General features: G+C 37.2%; 1 protein-coding gene across 1 annotated transcript in view; it reads left to right on the top strand.

The window, feature by feature from the left end:
- The window catches only part of ARIH1 (ariadne RBR E3 ubiquitin protein ligase 1), a 115,805-nt gene that overhangs the window by 29,243 nt on the left and 66,735 nt on the right, over positions 1–19,827 (top strand). Inside the window, exon 2 of the mRNA XM_079122785.1 lies at positions 17,177–17,244. Coding sequence (XP_078978911.1) covers positions 17,177–17,244 — 68 coding nt within the window. The remainder of the gene's footprint in view (positions 1–17,176; positions 17,245–19,827) is intronic.

Raw genomic sequence — 19,827 nt, forward strand, 5'->3', positions numbered from 1 at the left:
TTTCTTTTGAAATAAAATAAATAGTATGTTTTTTTTTTTAATTTTAATTTTTTGGTACTGGGGATTGAATCTAGGGCCTTACACATAATGAGCAAGGACTCTGCCACTGACTTGAGCTGTATCTCTAGCCCTTTTTATTTTGATCTGGGTCTCACTAAGTTGCCTAGGCTGTCTTGGACTTTCAGTCCTCCTGTCTCAGCCTCCTAAATAGCTGAGATTATAGGCATGTACCACCATGGAACCAATAATCTCATATATATTTTCTTGTACAAAATTTTATGTACTGTATACACATCCATATAATATTGAATAAGTAAGAAATAGTGAATCGTCAGTCAGATTTCTACCGTTTATCCATGGTGTTTTGAATTGCTATGATGGGAAGGGAAGGACAATAGAAAAAGAAAAATGTTTGAGAGCACTGGTTCAGATACTGTTAAAATTTGTTATTTAGAAGTAATTGTGGGCTGGGGGTGAAGGTCAGTGGTATAGCACATGCTTAGTAAGCATGGGGCCCTGGATTGTTTGTAGCATCACAAAAACAAGTAGTTGGGATTTTTGTGTAGGGATTTCTTTTTTCCCCCTTCCTTTGCAGAACAGGGAATTGAACTCAGGCCCTTTCCCATGCTAGGCAAGCATTTTACCACTACATCTTTCTATTTTGTTTCTGAGATAGGGTCTTATTGTGTTGCCTAGGCTTGCCTTGAAGTTGCAGTCCCTGTGCCTCAACATCACAAGTACTGGGTGGGCCACCTCACCTGGTTTCCTTTTTAAAATTTTTCTTAAGATGATTTGCCTCAGAGAAAGAGGTAGCTGCATACCATACTTACAATATTCAGTTCACATTACAGAACTAATTTTTATGTACCCAATTCTATATAGTTTGAAAATGACTACTGTTGTGGTAGATGAAGTGCAGTATCTGAGAATTTGGTAACAAAACGTTTTACAGTTGCACTGTAACCAGCTCCCAGAATGTAACTTCTGTAGCCTACCAATTTGTGCTTCTCTGACTTAACTATGTATACAGATCACCTCAGGAACTTGTGGCTCTGGTTGAATTGAAGTCAGTAAATATGAGTTGGGACCTCAAATTCTGCATTTCTAACATACTTCCAGGTAATTGCAATTGTGTGAGCCACATTCTATAGTACATTCAAGGCCTGTACTATATAGTTATTATATAGGTAATATTATAAATTTTTATTTATGTTAAAAACCCCCTTCCTTCATCTGATGCTCAGAAATGATAACTGCCAATGACAGCTTTAATATATATCTTTCTAAACTTTTTCCCTGATGTTTATCTGATTTTCAGAAAACTGTAATGCTATATACTGAGGTGTGGCTTGCTTTTTTCCAATCAGTGGTATCTGAAGGATGTCCTACATCTCTGTATACGGAATTTTTTTTTTTTTTTTAATGGCTGTACAGTTAAATATGAATGGAGTATAAACAATCTTTTGGAAAAATTTGTAAATGGGAAAATGCTTTAATAAATAATGTAGAAGTGAAAATTCTTACTTTTATATTTCTGCACTAATGCATTTTCTGTTGGGTATGTTTCCAGAATTTCTAGTTCCTAGTTTATGTGCATTTAAAATTTTGATTATTTCTGCCAAACTACCCTCACAAAAGATTTACTAAGGTTGCCCTCTCACTAACACATTTTGACTTTTCCTCACGCCTTTGTCACTGTACATTATCAGTGTCATGGTTTTAAAACATTCATTGTATTAAAAAGGTAGAATATTTTGTATTTTTCAGCCAGTTGAATTCTGTGAGTTTGAATTGCTTGTCTTATATAGTTCATGTATTTTGCTTATTTTCCTTTTGCTATAGATGTTACAAATATTTCTTAGTGTATAGGTGATTGACTGTGGGCATTCTAATATTGTTTAAGAAGGCTTTACAAAACAGCATCCTTTAATTTTTCAACTTTCAGCAGCTCTTGAGGTTGTAGATATACAAGGTGGGGCTGGGCACAGTGGCTCATGCCTGTAATCCCAGCAGTTTGGGAGACTGAGAAAGAAAATCACAAGTGTAAGACCAGCCTCAGCAATTTAGGGAGACCCTGTCTCAAAACAAAAAATAAAAAGGTTTGGGAGTGTAGTTCAGTGGGAAAGACCCCCCCCCCCCCCCGCCCCGGTTTTCCTCACTACCTTAAATAAACATATTAGGTAGAAACAATATAGAATCATGAATCCATAGAAAATTCTTAAGACTGAGTGAAGCCTGTAGCTTATTTAATTCTATTTCACATCCAATTTTGAGATAAATAAAAAGCTAGGTTTTGGAGGATGTTTGTTAATTGGGGTAAAATTTTGGTTGCCTGTCAGACTACTATTTTTATTATCTAATATTTATATTTATTAAGCTTTCTCGTAAAATAAGGTGGTCTAGTGAAGAGAAAATAAAAATGATTGTATTCCACCCTACTAAATTTAGAAATGTCATTCAACAACTTGGTTGTGATTCTGCCTGGAGACTCACATTTTTTTTTTTTTTTTCTTCCTTGTCTCTTTCTCCCCCACTCCCCACCTTTTTTTTTTTTTTTTTTGGCAGTTCTGGGGATCAAACCCAGGACTTAATGCATACTAGGCAAGCACTCTACCATATGTCACACTCTTGTTTGAAGGACCTTTCCGTATACGTACATGCATCTAGAATTGGGAGTTTTCTTCTTTGATTGCTTATTAGAATTGCCTGGAAGTATTTTAAAAAATGGTAATATCCAATTGTGCTCCCTCCCCATTCTGTTGTATTTGACTTGGAGTGTGGCTTGTACTCAAGGTGTGTGTGTTTGTGTGTGTGTGTGTGTGTGTGTGTGTGTGTGTGTGTGAAGCTCCCCAGATAATTTCATGTGTTATTAAAATTGAGAACCACTTGATCAAAGAATAGAGGATTATGGTACATTTGATGTTAAAGCTCTAGCTGGGACAGTTGGCATATTTAGACTCATGAATAAATACTTCAGAAATGCAAAAATAGAACTATGAGTTAATTTCAAAACAAACACAGCTGTTATAAACCATACAGGGTAATTTTCCTTATATTACTAACTGCTACACTCCTGTGTTCATTTGGAAGTTCTACAAATTACTTTTTTCAGAGCCCATATAGTGGGAAATTCTTTAAAGCAGTAGTTGCCAGTTATGACTACATCAGTGTCACCTGTGGGAATTTTACATATTATAAACTTGGGGGTGAAAATATCCATATTTGTATCCTACCCCAACAGTTGGATAAGAATTGCTAGGGGCAAGACCCATATTTTTAAAGTTCTCCAGGAAATTCTAATATGTAGTCAGAAGTTGGGAGGAGTATACTCATTTAGGGCTTATAACTAGATATGAGATTTTATGTTGCATTATTGTCTTGAAAGTTAAGTGTACTGCTGTTATTATTAGTTTTTTAATTATAACAATTTTTGCTCAAACTTTGGTTTTGTGTTTGTGCGTGTGCGTGTGCGTGTGTGTGTGTGTGTTGTACTGGAGATTTAATCCAGGGCCTTGTGTATGTTAGGCAGGTGTTCTCCCACTGAACTACTTCTCAGCCCTTTTTAAAAATTTTATTTTGAAGCAAAGGTTTCCCTTAATTGCCCAGGCTGAACTCAGATTTGCAGTCCCATTGGCTCAGTTTCCCAAGTAGCTGGGATTACAGATGTATCCCTGCCCAGCTTTAAAGTTTTTTTCTTTTTTGGGGGGTGGGGTGGGGACTGTGGTGGTGGTGGTGTTGGTGTTGGTAATTGAACCTAAGTGCTATGTTCTACCACTGAATTACATTTCCAGCACTTTTAATTTTTATTTTGAGACAGGATAGTCCTTGTTTCAAGGATCCTCTTACCTCAGTCTTCCAAATGCTGGAATTAGAGAAGTTTCTGAGATTATAAGGATGTACTACAGCACCTGGCTTAAAAGTGATTTGGTGTGGTTTCTTTCTTTCTTTTAAAAATAGTAAGCACCAGAAGAACTTTTATTTCAGCCAAGAGGTGAAATTGACCTTCCACTAAAATAATTTTCAGTTTTCTGTCATACATGTGGATTTTTTTCCTTTGACCACTTAGGAGTGGTGCTATCAGCGTAAACATTTAAAAATTTTCCCCTAATAGTCCTAACCTGTTGATTTTGGGCCAAGTCCCTTAAGCTGTCTAACCTCCTCTAGAAAATGAATAATGCCTACCATACATGAAGTATTGATCTGAGGATTAAACATAATTGTAATGTAATATGGGGGGGGGTGGTTAGTTTGTTTTGGTTTGGGTTTTTTTGGTTCTGAGGATTAAACCCATAGGCACTCTATACTGAGCTACATTTCCAGCCCTATTCATTTTTCATTTTGAGACAGAATCTCACTAAGTTGCTGAGACCGGACTCAAATTTGAGATAATCCTGCCTCAGCCTCCTGAATTGTTGGGATTGTGGGGTACTGCACCCAGTAAAGTGTTTTTAGCATTGTGCCTGACACTAAATAATTTTGTTCTGTTTTTCCTGTTCATTTCCTTTGACACTCATTTTTCTTTTTAAAAGAACTCTGCTGTAGGTTCTTCTGTGCAGGTTGGATTACTTTTATAATTAATTTTTTAAATTTATATTTTACATTACATACAAGAAAATGTACACTTTGGATGTACAATTCTGAGTTGACAAATTCCTGGAATTGTGTAAGCCACCAGCACAGTGTTTATAAAACTGCCCCACCTCAAGCCCATTCTCTCCTTCTCTCTCATTTATTCAGTGAAACCCTCTCCTACCCTCCATCCCTGACAACTGATGGATCTGTACTTCATCCCTATAATTATTGCCTTTTCCACTGTATCATATAAATAGAATCATACAAATCCATTTTTCTTTTTGTTATTGTGGTGCTGGGGATCCAACCTAGGATCCTCATGCATGCACTCTACCACTGAGTTACATCTCAAGCCCAAAAACCCATTTATAATTTGCATTTTTATTTTCTGTTAGATTTTAAGATATTTAAAAATTCTGAATACAAGTTCTTTGTCACACATGTGATTTGCAAATGTTTTTTCCTCACTCTGGTGTATTTATTTTTATTTCGAGTTGTAGATGGACTTTATTTATTTGTTTGTTTATTTATTTATTCATATATTTGATGCTGAGGATTGAACCCAATACCTTACATATGCTAGGCAAGCAGTGAACCACTAAACCACAACCCCAACCCCTCTGTGGTGTTCTTTTGTATTCTCTTAGTAGTGTCCTTTTACTTTTGATTAATTCCAGTTTATCAGTGTTCTCTTAAGGATTATGCTTTGGATATTGCGTCTGATAACTGTTTGCCTAGCCCAAAGTCACAAAGATTTTCTCTATAAGTTTTGTAGTCTGATTACATTTATGGATTTTGTATAAAATGTGAGCTATAGTTTAAGTAGATTTTTAAAAAATGTCAGTGTCTTAATTATTGCAGTATTGCTTTTTGGAAAGACTGATTTCACCATTGAATTGTATTATTATTATTTTTAAAACTATTTTTAGATTTGATAGACCTTTATTTTATTTATTTTAATAGACCTTTATTTTATTTATTTATTTATATATGGTGCTAAGGATCGAACCCAGTGCCTCATATGTGTTAGGCAAGTGCTCTACCACTGAGCCATAACCCCAGCTCAGAATTGTTTTATTATTTTATTTTATTTTATGTATTTATTTTTTTAATTTATTTTTATTGTAAACAAATGGGATACATGTTGTTTCTGTTTGTACATGGAGTAACAGCATACCATTTGCATATTCATACATTTACATAGAGTAATGATGTTTGATTCATTCCGTTATTTTTTTCCTTCCCCCTACCCCTCCCACCCCTCTTTTCCCTCTATACAGTTCCTCCTTCCGCCATTCTTGCTCCCCTCCCATCCCCCATTAAGTGTCATCACCCGCTTATCAGTGAGATCATTCCTCTTTTGGATTTTTAAGATTGGCTTATCTCACTTAACATGATATTCTCCAATTTCATTCATTTGCCTGCAAATGCCATAATTTTATTATTCTTTATAGCTGAGTAATATTCCATTGTATATATATATACCACAGTTTCTTTATCCATTCATCAATTGAAGGGCATCTAGGTTGGTTCTGTAGTCTGGCTGTTGTGAACTGTGCAGCTGTGAACATTGATGTGGCTGTATCACTGTAGTATGCTGATTTTAAGTCCTTCGGGTGTAGGCCGAGGAGTGGGATAGCTGGGTCAAATGGTAGGTCCATTCCAAGTTTTCTAAGGAATCTCCACACTGCTTTCCAGAGTGGCTGCACTAATTTGCAGTCGCACCAGCAATGTATGAGTGTACCTTTTTCCCCACATCCTCTCCAACACCTATTGTTGCTTGTATTCTTGCTCATCGCCATTCTAATTGGGGTGAGATGGAATCTTAGTGTAGTTTTGATTTGCATTTCTCTTATTACTAAAGATGGTGAACATTTTTTCATATGTTTGTTGATTGCTTGTAGATCTTCTGTGAAGTGTCTGTTCATATCCTTAGCCCATTTGTTGATTGGATTATTTGTATTCTTGGTGTAGAGTTTTTTGAGTTCTTTATATATTCTGGAAATTAGAGCTGTATCTGAAGTATGAGTGGCAAAGATATTCTTCCACTCTGTAGGCTCTCTCTTCGCATTGCTGATAGTTTCCTTTGCTGAGAGAAAGCTATTTAGTTTGAATCTATCCCAGTTATTGATTCTTGCTTTTATTTCTTGTGCTATGGGAGTCCTGTTAAGGAAGTCTGATCCTAAGCCAACAAGGTGAAGATTTGGACCTACTTTTTCTTCTATAAGATGCAGGGTCTCTGGTCTGATTTCAAGGTCCTTGATCCATTGTGATTTGTGCAGGGTAAGACATAGGGGTTTAGTTTCATTCTGTTGCATATGGATTTCTAGTTTTCCCAGCACCATTTGTTGAAGAGGCTATCTTTTCTCCATTGCATATTTTTGACCCCTTTGTCTAGTATGAGAAAATTGTATTTATTTGGGTTTGTGTCCGTGTCCTCTATTCTGTACCATTGATCTACCTGTCTATTTTGGTGCCAATACCATGCTGTTTTTGTTACTATGGCTTTGTAGTATAGTTGAAGTTCTGGTATTGCGATACCACGTTTCATTCTTCCTGCCAAGGATTGCTTTAGCTATTCTGGATTTCTTATTCTTCCAGATGAATTTCATGATTGCTTGCTCTATTTCTGTGAGGTACGTCATTGGGATTTTAATTGGAATTGCATTGAATCTGTATAGCACTTTTGGTAGTATGGCCATTTTGACATTATTAATTCTGCCTATCCAAGAACATGGGAGATCTTTCCATCTTCTAAGGCCTTCCTTAATTTCTTTCTTCAGTGTTTTGTAGTTTTCTTTGTAGAGATCTTTTACCTCTTTGATTAGATTGATTCCCAAGTATTTTATTTTTTTTGAGGCTATTGCAAATGGAGTTGTTTTCCTCATTTTCCTTTCAGCTGTTTCATCGCTTGCGTATAAAAATGCTGTAGATTTATGCGTGTTGATTTTATAGCCTGCTATTTTGCTGAATTCATTGATGAGGTCTAGAAGTTTTCTGGAGGAGGTTTTTGGATCCTCTAAATGTAGAATCGTGTCATCCGCAAATAGTGACAGCTTAAGTTCCTCTTTTCCTATTCGTATCCCTTTAATTTCTTTAGTCTGCCTAATTGCTCTGGCTAGAGTTTCGAGGACAATGTTGAATAGAAGTGGTGAAAGAGGACATCCCTGTCTTGTTCCCGTTTTTAAAGGGAATGGTTTCAGTTTTTCTCCATTAAGAATGATGTTGGCCATGGGCTTAGCCTTTACAATGTTCAGGTATGTTTCTGCTATCCCTATTTTTTCTAGTGTTTTGAGCATGAAGGGGTGTTGTATTTTGTCAAACGCTTTTTCTGCGTCAATTGAAATAACCATATGATTCTTATCCTTAAGTCTATTGATATGATGGATTACGTTTATTGATTTACGAATGTTGAACCATCCTTGCATTCCAGGGTTGAACCCCACTTGGTCGTGGTGCACAATTTTCTTAATATGTTTTTGGATACGGTTTGCCAATATTTTGTTAAGGATCTTAGCATCTATATTCATCAAGGATATTGGTCTAAAAATTTCTTTCCTTGATGTGTCTTTTCCTGGTTTGGGTATGAGGGTGATATTAGCTTCATAGAATGAGTTTGGTAGGGTACCCTCCTTTTGTATTTCCTGGAATACTTTGAGAAGTATTGGAATGAGATCTTCTTTGAAGGTCTTGTAGAACTCGGCTGAGAATCCGTCTGGTCCTGGGCTTTTCTTGGATGGTAGATTTTTAATGGCTTCTTCTATTTCATTGCTTGATATTGATCTGTTCAAATCATGTATGTCCTCTTGGTTCAGTTTGGGAGGAGCATATGTCTCTAGAAATTTGTCAATGTCTTTGGTACTTTCTATTTTGTTGGAATACAGATTTTCAAAGTAGCTTCTCATTATGTTCTGTATCTCAGTGGTGTCTGTCGTGATATTTCCTCTTGCATCATGTATTTTAGTAATTTGAGTCTTCTCTTTCCTTCTCTTTGTTAGTGTGGCTAAGGGTTTGTCTATTTTGTTTACTTTCTCAAAGAACCAACTTTTTGTTTTGTCAATTTTTTGAATAGTTTCTTTTGTTTCAATTTCATTGATTTCAGCTCTGATTTTAATTATTTCCTGTCTTCTACTACTTTTGCTGTTACTCTGTTCTTCTTTTTCTAGGGCTTTGAGCTGTAATGTTAGGTCATTTAGTTGTTGACTTTTCATTTTTTTCTGGAATGTGCTCCATGCAATGAATTTTCCTCTTAGTACCGCTTTCATAGTGTCCCAGAGATTTTGATATGTTGTATCATCATTCTCATTGACCTCTAAGAATTTTTTAATCTCCTCCCTGATGTTTTTTGTTATCCATGTTTCATTCAATAGCATATTATTTAGTCTCCAAGTGTTGGAGTAATTTCCCTTTTTAATTTTGTCATTGATTTCTACTCTCAGTCCATTTTGATCTGATAGAACACAAGGCAGTTATCTCTATTTTTTTGCATTTCCTAAGGGTTGCTTTGTGGCATAACACATGGTCTATTTTCGAGAAGGTTCCATGTGCTGCTGAGAAGAAAGTGTATCTGCTTGTTGATGGGTGGAATATTCTATATATGTCTATTAAGTCTAGGTTATTGATTGTGTTATGGAGTTCTATGGTTTCTTTGGTTGGATTTTGTTTGGAAGATCTATCTAGTGTGACAGCGGTGCGTTAAAGTCGCCCAGAATTATTGTATTGTGGTCTATGTGATTCTTGAAGTTGAGAAGGATTTGTTTGATGTACAGGGACACACCATTGTTTGGGGCATAAATATTTACTATAGTTATGTCTTCCTGATTTATGGTTCCCTTAAGCAGAATGAAATGTCCTTCTTTATTCCTTCTGACTAACTTTGGCTTGAAAGTCCACTTTATCTGATATAAGGATGGAAACCCCCGCTTTTTTACTGAGTCCATGTGCGTGGTATGACATCCTTTCACCTTTAGTCTGTGGATGTCTTTTTCTGTGAGATGAGTCCCTTGCAGGCAGCATATTGTTGGGTCTTTCTTTTTAATCCATTCTGCCAGTCTATGTCTTTTGATTAATGAGTTTAGGCCATTAACGTTCAGGGTTATTATTGAGATATGATTTGTATTCCCAGTCATTTGGCTTATTTTTGGTTTTTAAGTTGGCTTGGTTTTTCCTTTGAGTGGTTTTTCTCTAAGGTAGTTCCTCCCTTTGCTGACCTCCATTGTTGTTTTTCATTCCTCCTCATGGAATATTTTGTTGAGAACATTCTGCAGTGCAGGCTTTCTATTTGTAAATTCTTCTAACTTTTGTTTATCATGGCTTGAAATATGTTGGTCCAGGCCCTTCTAGCCTTTAGAGTCTGGGTTGAGAAGTCAGCTGCTATCTGTATTGGTCTCCCCCTTTATGTAATCTGATGCTTTTCTCTTGCGGCCTTCAAAATCCTATCTTTATTTTGAATATTAGGCATTTTCATTAAATGTGCCTTGGTGTGGATCTGTTGTGATTTTGTGCATTTGTTGTTTTGTAAGCTCTTGTATTTGATTTTCCATTTCATTCTTGAGGGTTAGGAAATTTTCTGATATTATTTCATTGAATAGGTTGTTCATTCCTTTGGTTTGTATCTCTGTGCCTTCCTCAATCCCAATAATTCTTAAATTTGGTCTTTTCATGATGTCCCATAGTTCTTGGAGATTCTGTTCATGATTTCTTACCATCTTCTCTGTTTGGGCGACTTTATTTTCGAGATTAAATATTTTGTCTTCATTGTCTGAGGTTCTGTCTTCCAAGTGGTCTAGTCTGTTGGTGATGCTTTCCATTGAGTTTTTTATTTGGTTTATTGTCTCCTTCATTTCAAGGATTTCCATTTGGTTTTTTTTTGAGAATCTCTATCTCTTTGTTGAAATGATCTTTTGCTTCCTGCAGGTGCTCTTTCAGCTTATTGGTATTATCATTCATTGCCTGCATTTGCTCTCTTATCTCATCCTTTGCCTTGCGAGTCATCTTAATCATGTATAATCTGAAGTCCTTTTCTGACATTTCTTCTAACATACTGTCATTGGATTTTATTGCTATAGAATCTAGATTTGTTTGGATCATTTTCTTCCCTTGTTTTTTTCACGTTGTTCATGTGTCTTCCCCTCTAGCAGTGCAGATCTATGGTATTGCAGATTTCCCCCTATAGGCTTATAGTGGCCCTATAGGTTTCCAAAACCCTTTCTTTAAGGGGAGATCAATATTAGTAGTGCCCAAATCAGACACTGTGCAATCCTAGACCAAATAGCCCCTATGGGGACAATAACAAAATTGTCATAGTAAACAGAATGAGTTCAGATATTATCTTCGGTAAAACAAACAGATTTGCAATAAGGTCTGCACTTTCTAATGGAGGACAAAGAGGATGCAGAGGGATGTAGAATGTGGCTGTTAATGGGATAAGAAAAGAATATACAGAAGTTCTAGAAAATAGAATGGGTGAGAGTGTAATCAAAAGAAATTGGATGTTAGGATGCAAAAAAGGGAGAAAGAGACTCTGAGGGAACAGGTAAACAAAAGGAAAAGAAAGCAAGAAAAGTAAAGAAATAAAAACTTAAATTTCTTTTAAAAGGAGAAAAAAGAAAATCTACTGTATAACAGTCATATAGTAATGTAACCTCCCAGTGTTCAGTAGCCTGATTCATGAGAGGTACCTGACAATGAGCTTCAAGCCTCCAGCAGGGGTCGCAGGATGGGATTTGCCCCACCCAAAGATCAGAGCTATGGCTTCCAGGATTATCCAAGATGGCCGCTCTGGCTTCGACATGTGTTGGCAAATGGGGAGCTGCAGCTCAGGGTGGACGTGGTCAGCTGGATGTCCTGGAGACGGGGTGCGGTTGGTCCGGCAGGGGTCCTGGAGGTCCGGTGTGTTTGGTGTGGTTGTGGGATCCTGGAGGCCGGGTGCAATCAGTCGGTCTGGGGTCTTGGTGATAGGGTGCAGTCAGTTGTTCTGGGGGTCCTGGGGGCAGGGAGCAGTCAGTCGTTGTGAGGATCCCAGAGGCAGGGAGTGATCGGTCAGGCTGAGGGATCCTGGATACGGGGCTCAGTCAGTCCGGCCAGGGGTCCTAAGGGGCCTTGCTGTTGTCTCAAAATGGCGGCAGCCACGTGTAATCAAACCTGCAGGTACTGTAACCTGTTCTATTATTTTATATAAAGTCATTTGCCATCTATTTTCTGGTCTCTCCATTTAATCTGTGTAAATCAACCTTTTGCCAATACTGTAGGGTTTTTTTTGGGGTGGGGGGTACTGGGGATTGCTCCCAGGGTCGCCCTTTTTTGTATTTTATTTAGAGACACGGTTTTGCTGAATTACTGAGTGCCTTGCTAAGTTGCTGAGGCTGGCTTTGAACTTGCAATCTTCCTGCCTCAGCCTCCTGAGTCACTGAGGTTATGGGCATGGACCACTGTGCCCCCAGCAATACTGTAGTTTCTTTCTTTCTTTCTTTTTTTTTTATTTAAATGGCTCAGTGCTTTTATTAAGCAGCAGAGGTGCACATTTTGGGGGGAGAAAATGGCAGTGGACTGCAACAAGGGTCTGAGTTTTATAGGGTTGGGCAGAGCCAGGTCATGGTTTTGGTGGAACAGTAGGGCAGTTCTGGGCCTATTGTACTGGGGTCAGGGGCAAGTTCTTTTGTGTTCTCCCCCTTTTCCCTTCCTGCCTTCCCTCTAGCTGAGGCTTGGGCTTCTAAGCGACAAAAGCTCCAATTTACCATAGCCATCTCCCTGTACTCTGGGAAGACAGGTGGGGGAACAGCAGCAGAGAGGGTAATACCCTGGGCCTTTTCTCCATGTCCTTCAGAGGCTGTCTTGAGTTGCTGGGGTACCTGGCCCTGGGGTGGTGGGCAGGTGGTGTGGAAGTCCCTTAAAGGAGGTGGGGGGGCATGGGCTCTGGGTTGACTGGTTTGTATAGGGAAGGTCCTGACAGGGGTGTCCTTTACTATCTAGCAATTGGCAGGCCTGGGAGGGATGGTTGCTCCAGGGTCACCAAGGCCCCAGGTGTCACAGCCGCCAAAATGCTGAAAATAAAAAAGGCACAAGTAGAAACCAGGGGCTGGGTGTGCAAAGATGGTAAGTGGATTCTGAGAGGACCTGGGCGAGCCACCAACAATGTCCCTGCAGGGGGAAAGTACAGCAGGCAGATGAGGAACAAGTGATGTGGCTTGGAGCCGCTGACGTCCCTAGTTTTGTTCAATTTCCTTGTCTGTGGTGGACAAGCGCTCACTTAGACCACCACAAATTGGACGTGGTTTGTGGGACGTGCCAATACATATCAAACAACCTTCATAGCTGCTGATCTGTTCCAGAGCCTCCGCATGTTCTGGGGGACATCTGGGAAGGGAACAAGTGCTTGGGCTTGGCTAGGCAGAGGCACTTCACGTCTCCAAGTCAGAGAGGGTTTGTCATCTTCTCTCAATACTGTAGTTTTGAAAGAGAAATCAGGTAGTGGTCATTTCAAAATTTGACTATTCTGGTTTACTTGCTATTCCTTATAAATTTTAGAATCGCTTTGATAACTACCAAAAAGAAAACTAACTGGGATTTTGATTGTTGCTGAGTGAAATCTATAGGTCAATTTTGAAGAATTAACTTTTCATTGTTTTCTTTCAGTCTACAAAGGGTTTTTTTTTTTTTTTTTTTTTTACCTCTTCCTTGTTTCTGATGGTTGCTGCAAATCCTTGGTATTATTTGACCTGAAGATGCATCATTCTGACCTCTGCCCCTATCTTTTCATGGTTTTCTTTCTTGGTCTTCTCAGTATCTCTGTCTCTTGTTATAATTCTTTTTTATTTTTATTTTTATAGATGGACACAATACCTTTAATTAATTTATTTATATATATGATGCTGAGGATTGAACACAGTGCCTCCCACATGCTAGGCAAGGGCTCTATAACTGAGTCACAACTCCAACCCTGTCTTATAATTCTTAAGCTATGTTCCACATATGAACAGCTGCAGATTAGCCTAGGACATGGTTCAAATAGAGAATGGGGTTTACTTCTCTCTCCATCTCTCTCTAAATTCTCAGCGATTTCTTCTAAACTCTTCAATTTCTACAAGTCTTCCCTAGTCAGAAGCCTGGAGTTCTTTGAGTTTTAATCTCCTGCCCATTATGCCTTGGGGTGAAAGAACAAGGGGGGGTAGATAAAAAAGGTGGGGAGGACAACCCTCCTATTCTCTTCTTGCCCCAACAGTGGCCTATTTTCAGATCTCCTCTTCTCCAAGTGATTAATTTTCTGTAATGATTTTATGTAGCTACTTCACAGAGTAGGGGTGGTCAGGAGAGAGGAGGAGGAAAAAAAACGAGAGAGAGAGAAATTCTGTAGGAGTTCTTAACTCATTCTCTGGCCCCAAAGATGCACTTCTCTGTTTTTACTGATCACATCTTTTATGCCGTTTACCTAATTGGCCCAATCTTGAGTACCATTTTTATTAGTGGTTCTTCACTGCCTCCCCAACCCCCATTATGCCTGCTATTTATTGAGTTCTTTGTTAGTTGCTGTACACAATTTTCAGTTTAATCAATGGGAGATAGAAACTGCAGTGGCTGAATATTCCATCATGACTAGACTCAAAAGGCAGATTGATTTGATTTGTTTTCAAATAAATGAACATTGCAGTAATTTTTCTTTGTCTGTCGTTTTGCTTGTTTTCCATTACGCACTGTCGACATGGTATGAAAATATTAAATGGGAAATTCCAGAAATAAACAATTCATAACTTTTTTTGTGGGGGGGTACCAGAGATTGAATCGAGAGATGCTTATCCACCGAGACACATTTTTATTTTGAGACAGATGTCGCTGAGTTGCTTAGGGCCTTGCTAAGTTGCTGAGGCTGACTTTGAATATGTGATCCTCCTGCCTCAGCCTCTCTAATTGCTGGGATTACAGGCATACGCCACCATGCCGGCCTAACAACTCATAAGTTTTAAATGGTGCACTGTTTTTGGTTTTAAGATGAAATCTGAACTCTCACTCAAGATGTGAACTATCCCTTTGTGTGGTGTATCTACCTTAGCTATACTCTGCTTGGTTAATCATTTAGTAGCCTTTTCATTTATCAGATCAAGTGTTGAGGTATCACAGTATCAGGTATCCACTGGGGGTCTTAGAATGTGAGTCCTGTGGATAATGGGGGGGTACTATATAAATATACAACTTTTATGTGACTAAATGTGCCCATTTAAGGATATAGTTTTGAGTTTTGAGAAATTCATACCCTCATATAACCACTGTCACATTTAAGACAGAGTATTATTAGTGTTTCAGAAAAATTTCCATTTCCCTCCTTGCATTTGCTATCTTCTTCTTACCCTTACTGTACTGTTCCGTTTTCTGGATTACCTTTTGGTGAAGGATGTACAGGATATAATACATATGCCTTGTAGTTATACAAGATCTTTATTATTTCTTCAGGTTCTACATGGGATGGTGGAAGAAATATTAGATTCAGATTGTTCTACTTCAGAATTCACAACTAGTTTGCTTAATCAGTTGCATGAGATTAATTTTTGTAAGCTTTAGTGCTTAGTTCAGAAAGGGAGTCAGTCATTTACCTTAGAGTGCTTTGAGAATTAAATGAGGTGCATAAATTACTGTGTACAGGGCCTAGTGTACAATAAACACATGGTAAACATAATTTCTTAATCACCTTTCCTTATGTGCAGTGCACATAAATGATAGCCACTGATACAGGGACTATAGAAAAATTGTTTAGTGCAATAGATCAGGCACTGAGCATACCTAAGAGGGCTCTTCCCCAAATCTGTTAAATTAGAATATAAGGATAGAACCTAGGAATTTAGCACTTGGCATAGGGATTTTTGGTAAATTAATAACGAACTGGAGCCAGTGATTGATTCTGGAACTCAAGACACAGAAGAGGCACACTAGCAACAAGTCATTCTCTTTCCTATTTCTTTTTTCGTCTTTGAAGCTGAGACTCTTGACAGTTCCTAAAACATTTTTTGCCCAAGCCCACTCTGTAGTGGAGGAGAGTGTAGTGTGTTGGACGCCATATTAAAGTCAAGTGTTTCTAGTAAATACCATTATACTTAGTTCTCTGAATTGATTCCATACAAATAAACATATTATAATAGGGTTAGTTGTTAGGTTTCTTCCACATCTTAACATTGTAGATTGAGGGTGTTTTTCTGGAGTTCTGTGTTAAAGAAGGATTGTTAGGGTGTCTGCATCTGAGAAGTAAGAAGCAACTAGGTAAATTAGCAAAATGTGCCTGGGTGGTTAGAACAGTATCTGCATCCTTAGCTTTTTTGTGAGACTTTGAATGTGTGAGACTTTTCTTTAATAGATGGCTATGTTGAAAACAGTTTATATCTCTTTCGTGATAGTTTTATACAAGATTACTTTAAGTCAATAGTTAACTAATACTTTGGTCTAACTACAGAGAAATAAAAATTGTAGTCCACAGAGATCACTTTTTTGTTTGGGGTGGTAATACTATAAATCACATGGAAACCTTGATTATACTTGGAGAGTGCTCTGCTTTTTCTTTCTTTTTAATGTATATTTTTAGTTGTAGGTGGACCCTGTACCTTTATTTTTTTATTTTTATGGGATGCTGAGGATCGAACCCAGGATCTCACACATACTAGGCGAGCACATTACCACTGAACCACAACCCCAGCCCCCTACTTTTCAAATTGTTACTAAATGTAATAAAATTATACATGAAAAATAAATAAAGCTGATTCAGGTTTGACATTGTAACTTGTTCTAATATGAATGAATCAGGTTTTGTTAATCTCTTAGGCCCCATTGTGCTGTAAATCAAAATTCAGTACCCAGATAGTGAACACATTAGTTTTGTGGAAAATTGAGATATTTGAGCCAGGACTGAGTAAACTTTGTTTTATTTCATAATATTGGCTTATTGTTCTAGAAATAAAATAGCCACTGAAGGTGAAAGTGCAGCCTAAGTGCACACTGAATATTATTACATGGTGTAGATAATTTTTCATTCAGGTTAGCTGTGAATGGTTTGGACTCACTTGAACTCTGATACAGAAGATCTCAAACATTTTTATTGATTACATTTAGTGTGCTCATGTGGCAGTCTGTTAAATCTCAAGAGCAAAAAAATTAATTTTAATTAGTGCCTGGTTTAATGTAGTAACTTGCTTTGTCTTTTGCTTTTTTGTTTATTAGGTTTTGTTTTGGGTACCTGGGTTTGTACTCAGGATCACTTGACCACTGAGCCACATTCCCAGCCCTATTTTGTATTTTATGTAGAGACAGGGTCACACTTGGTTGCTTAGTGTCTGGCCCTGTTGCTGAGGCTGAGCCACTGGGATTATAGGCATGTGCCACCACTCCTGGCCATTTGCTCTCTTTTTGGCTTAATTTGACTCCTACAGAAATCTGAAAGTGTGGCAGAATGTTTTAAAATAGTCTTATCTTGCAAATAAAATTTTGTATTTTCTTAGGGGAATAAAGAAATATTCTAGGAAAGGAAATTTGGGTGGGGAATTTTGGAAGCCTAAATTTAACCTAGAAGTTCATTAAATGTTAACAAAATGCAATTAATTTAAAATGACTCTTTTCCCCTTTTCTTTAGAATCCAGCAACTATCACAAGAATACTCCTTAGCCACTTCAACTGGGATAAAGAGAAGTTAATGGAAAGGTAAGGAATTATATTTTCCGCTTTGTATTTAGAATGGAGAAAGCCTATTGAACTGAACTTGTAAGAAGTAGGGAGTTGATATGTGTGTGAACAAACCAGTGTGATAATAACTAATTTCTTATATTCTTTATTTGTACATTTTGCAATAAACTTAGTATTTGGGAATTCAGACTTAATTGTTTTATTTTAGAGGGAAAGTGGGTGCTCTGTTTTAGTTTCTTCTACATATATGCACTTGATACACTATATATTCTTGGAGCACATAAATAAGATCTTCCTTTAATTGCTTAAAAAGATGTTTTGTTCATAAAACTTAAAGTGCATATTAGGTATAAAAATGACATTTATTCAGTAAAAACAAAATTGAAAAGTTGCCTAGTGTTTCCTGGACACCAGACCAGCTATTTGTGCTGGTTCTCTGGTTTCATGGAAGGATTCTATCTTATTGGATATTTTATATATTTTCTTTGAAAATCTTTCTAGTTCTGAAAGAGAAAATAATATTGGGATTGGAGACTGACAATGCCATCATTGATCTTTTTCTGTTTCTTAGATTGAAAATTTGGGACACTTAATAAGGTGGTAGGGTAAGAACCTGTATTTATTCTCTCAACCTTATATTTAGCAATCTTAGTTTTAATAAACAATTATAACTCCTTTTTGGGAACTGAGAATTCAGTATGGGGGGAAATAAATGGAAAATATTGCCCATTTGGTTTTAAAATTCACAGCTTTGTAAAACAGATGTTAAATAACTCGAAGAATTGTTGATCTATTTCATACACCTTGTGCCCTAAGATTCAGGGGTAACATTAATAACTATTAATTATTGAGTACAGATAGTTCTATGAAACTAGAAACTAGTATCCCTACTTAATTGATATGAAGACTAAGGTTTAGGATTTAAATGATTTCACTTTGCAACATAGGGAGTTAGCAGCAGTATAAGTGTTCCTTTTTTTTCCCCAATTTTTTTTCCATTTTCAGAAAGTTTTTTTGGACTCCAAAGCATATATCATAAGTAACTTTCCCAGGATTCATGAAGGACTAGCGTGATTTTTTTTTTTTAAACATTTGTAGAATTTGGCCATCCCCCCCCCCCCCCCCCCCCCCCCCCCAAATGTACTGGGGATTGAACCTAAGGCCTCACCCATGCTAGGCAAGTGTTCTACAACTGAAATGCAACCCCCGCTCCCCAGCTGTTTTCCATCTTTTCTGAAGTCAGTGGTGTCCTGTCCAATCTCCCCCTACCTCTGCTTTTTTAATTGGAGCATTATAGTTGTTCATAATGATGAAATTTGTTATTATGTAATTGTTCGTGCATGTAACAATAAAATTTGACCAATATCATTCTCTAGTACTTCTTCCCTTTTTCCCCATCTCCCACCTCTTGGTCCATTTCCTAATTCATCTCCCTTTGGTTTTCATAAGACCAACCCCCATTTCTTTTTCTTCTCCAGCTTCTACATATGGGAGAAAGGATATCTAACCCTTGACCTCCTGAGTTTGACATTTTTTGCTTAACATAATGATCTCTAGTTTCATCACTTTTCTGCAGATGACATAATTTCATATGGTTGAATAAACTCCGTTGTGTATATATACCACATTTTCTTTATCTATTTGTTGATGAACACCTGGGCTGGTTCCATAGTTTGACTATTGTGAATTGTGCTGCTGGAAACATGGATATGCATGTATCGCTGTAATGTGATGATGGTAATTCTTTAGGATAAATACTGAGTTGTTGTTATAGCTGGATCACATGGTGGTTCCATGCCTAGTGTTTTGGGGAACCTGCATTCTGATTTCCATAATGGTTGTACTAATTTACAGTCCCACCAACAATATAAAGGGATTCCTTTTTCTTCATATTCCTGTCTAGCATTTATTATTGCTTGTATTCTTGATGATTGCCAGTCTGACTGGAGGTGAGATGAAATTTCACTCCCGTTTTGATTTTCATTTGTATTTTTTTTTTTCCTCCCTGTTCTCAATTTCATTGATTTCTGTCTGATCTTAATTATTTCCTTTCCTCCTACTGGTTTTGGAATTGGTTTGTTCTTCTTTTGCAAGTTTTCTTGAGATGCATCTTTGGGTTGTTTATTTGGGAATCTTTATGCTTTTCTTATGTAGGCACTCATAGGTATAAACTCTCCTCTTAAAACTGCCTTCATACTGTCCAGAGTTCTCATATGTTGAATTATTATTCTCATTTTACTCTGAGAATTTTTATTTCTTCCTTCATTTTTTCTATCACCCATTCATTGTTCAAAAGAGTATTGTTTAATCTCCATGTGTTTATGTAGTTTATGTAAGATTTTGTTCTGTTGATTTCTAATTTCATTCCATTATGATCTGATAAGATACAAGGAATTATTTCAGTTCTTTTGTATTTGCTAAGAGTTGCTTGTGGCCTAAAAACGTGGTCTATTTTGGAGAAAGTTCTGTGAGCTACTGAGGAGAAAGTGAATTTAGCTGTTGTTAGATGAAATATTCTATAGATGTCTGTTAATTCCATTTGATTTATAATAGTTTTCATGTCCAAAGTATCTTTACTGAGTTTATATTTAGATGACTTAT

This window comes from Sciurus vulgaris, assembly GCF_902686455.1.
Source record: "Sciurus vulgaris genome assembly, chromosome: 2".
NCBI classification, from domain to species: domain Eukaryota; kingdom Metazoa; phylum Chordata; class Mammalia; order Rodentia; family Sciuridae; genus Sciurus; species Sciurus vulgaris.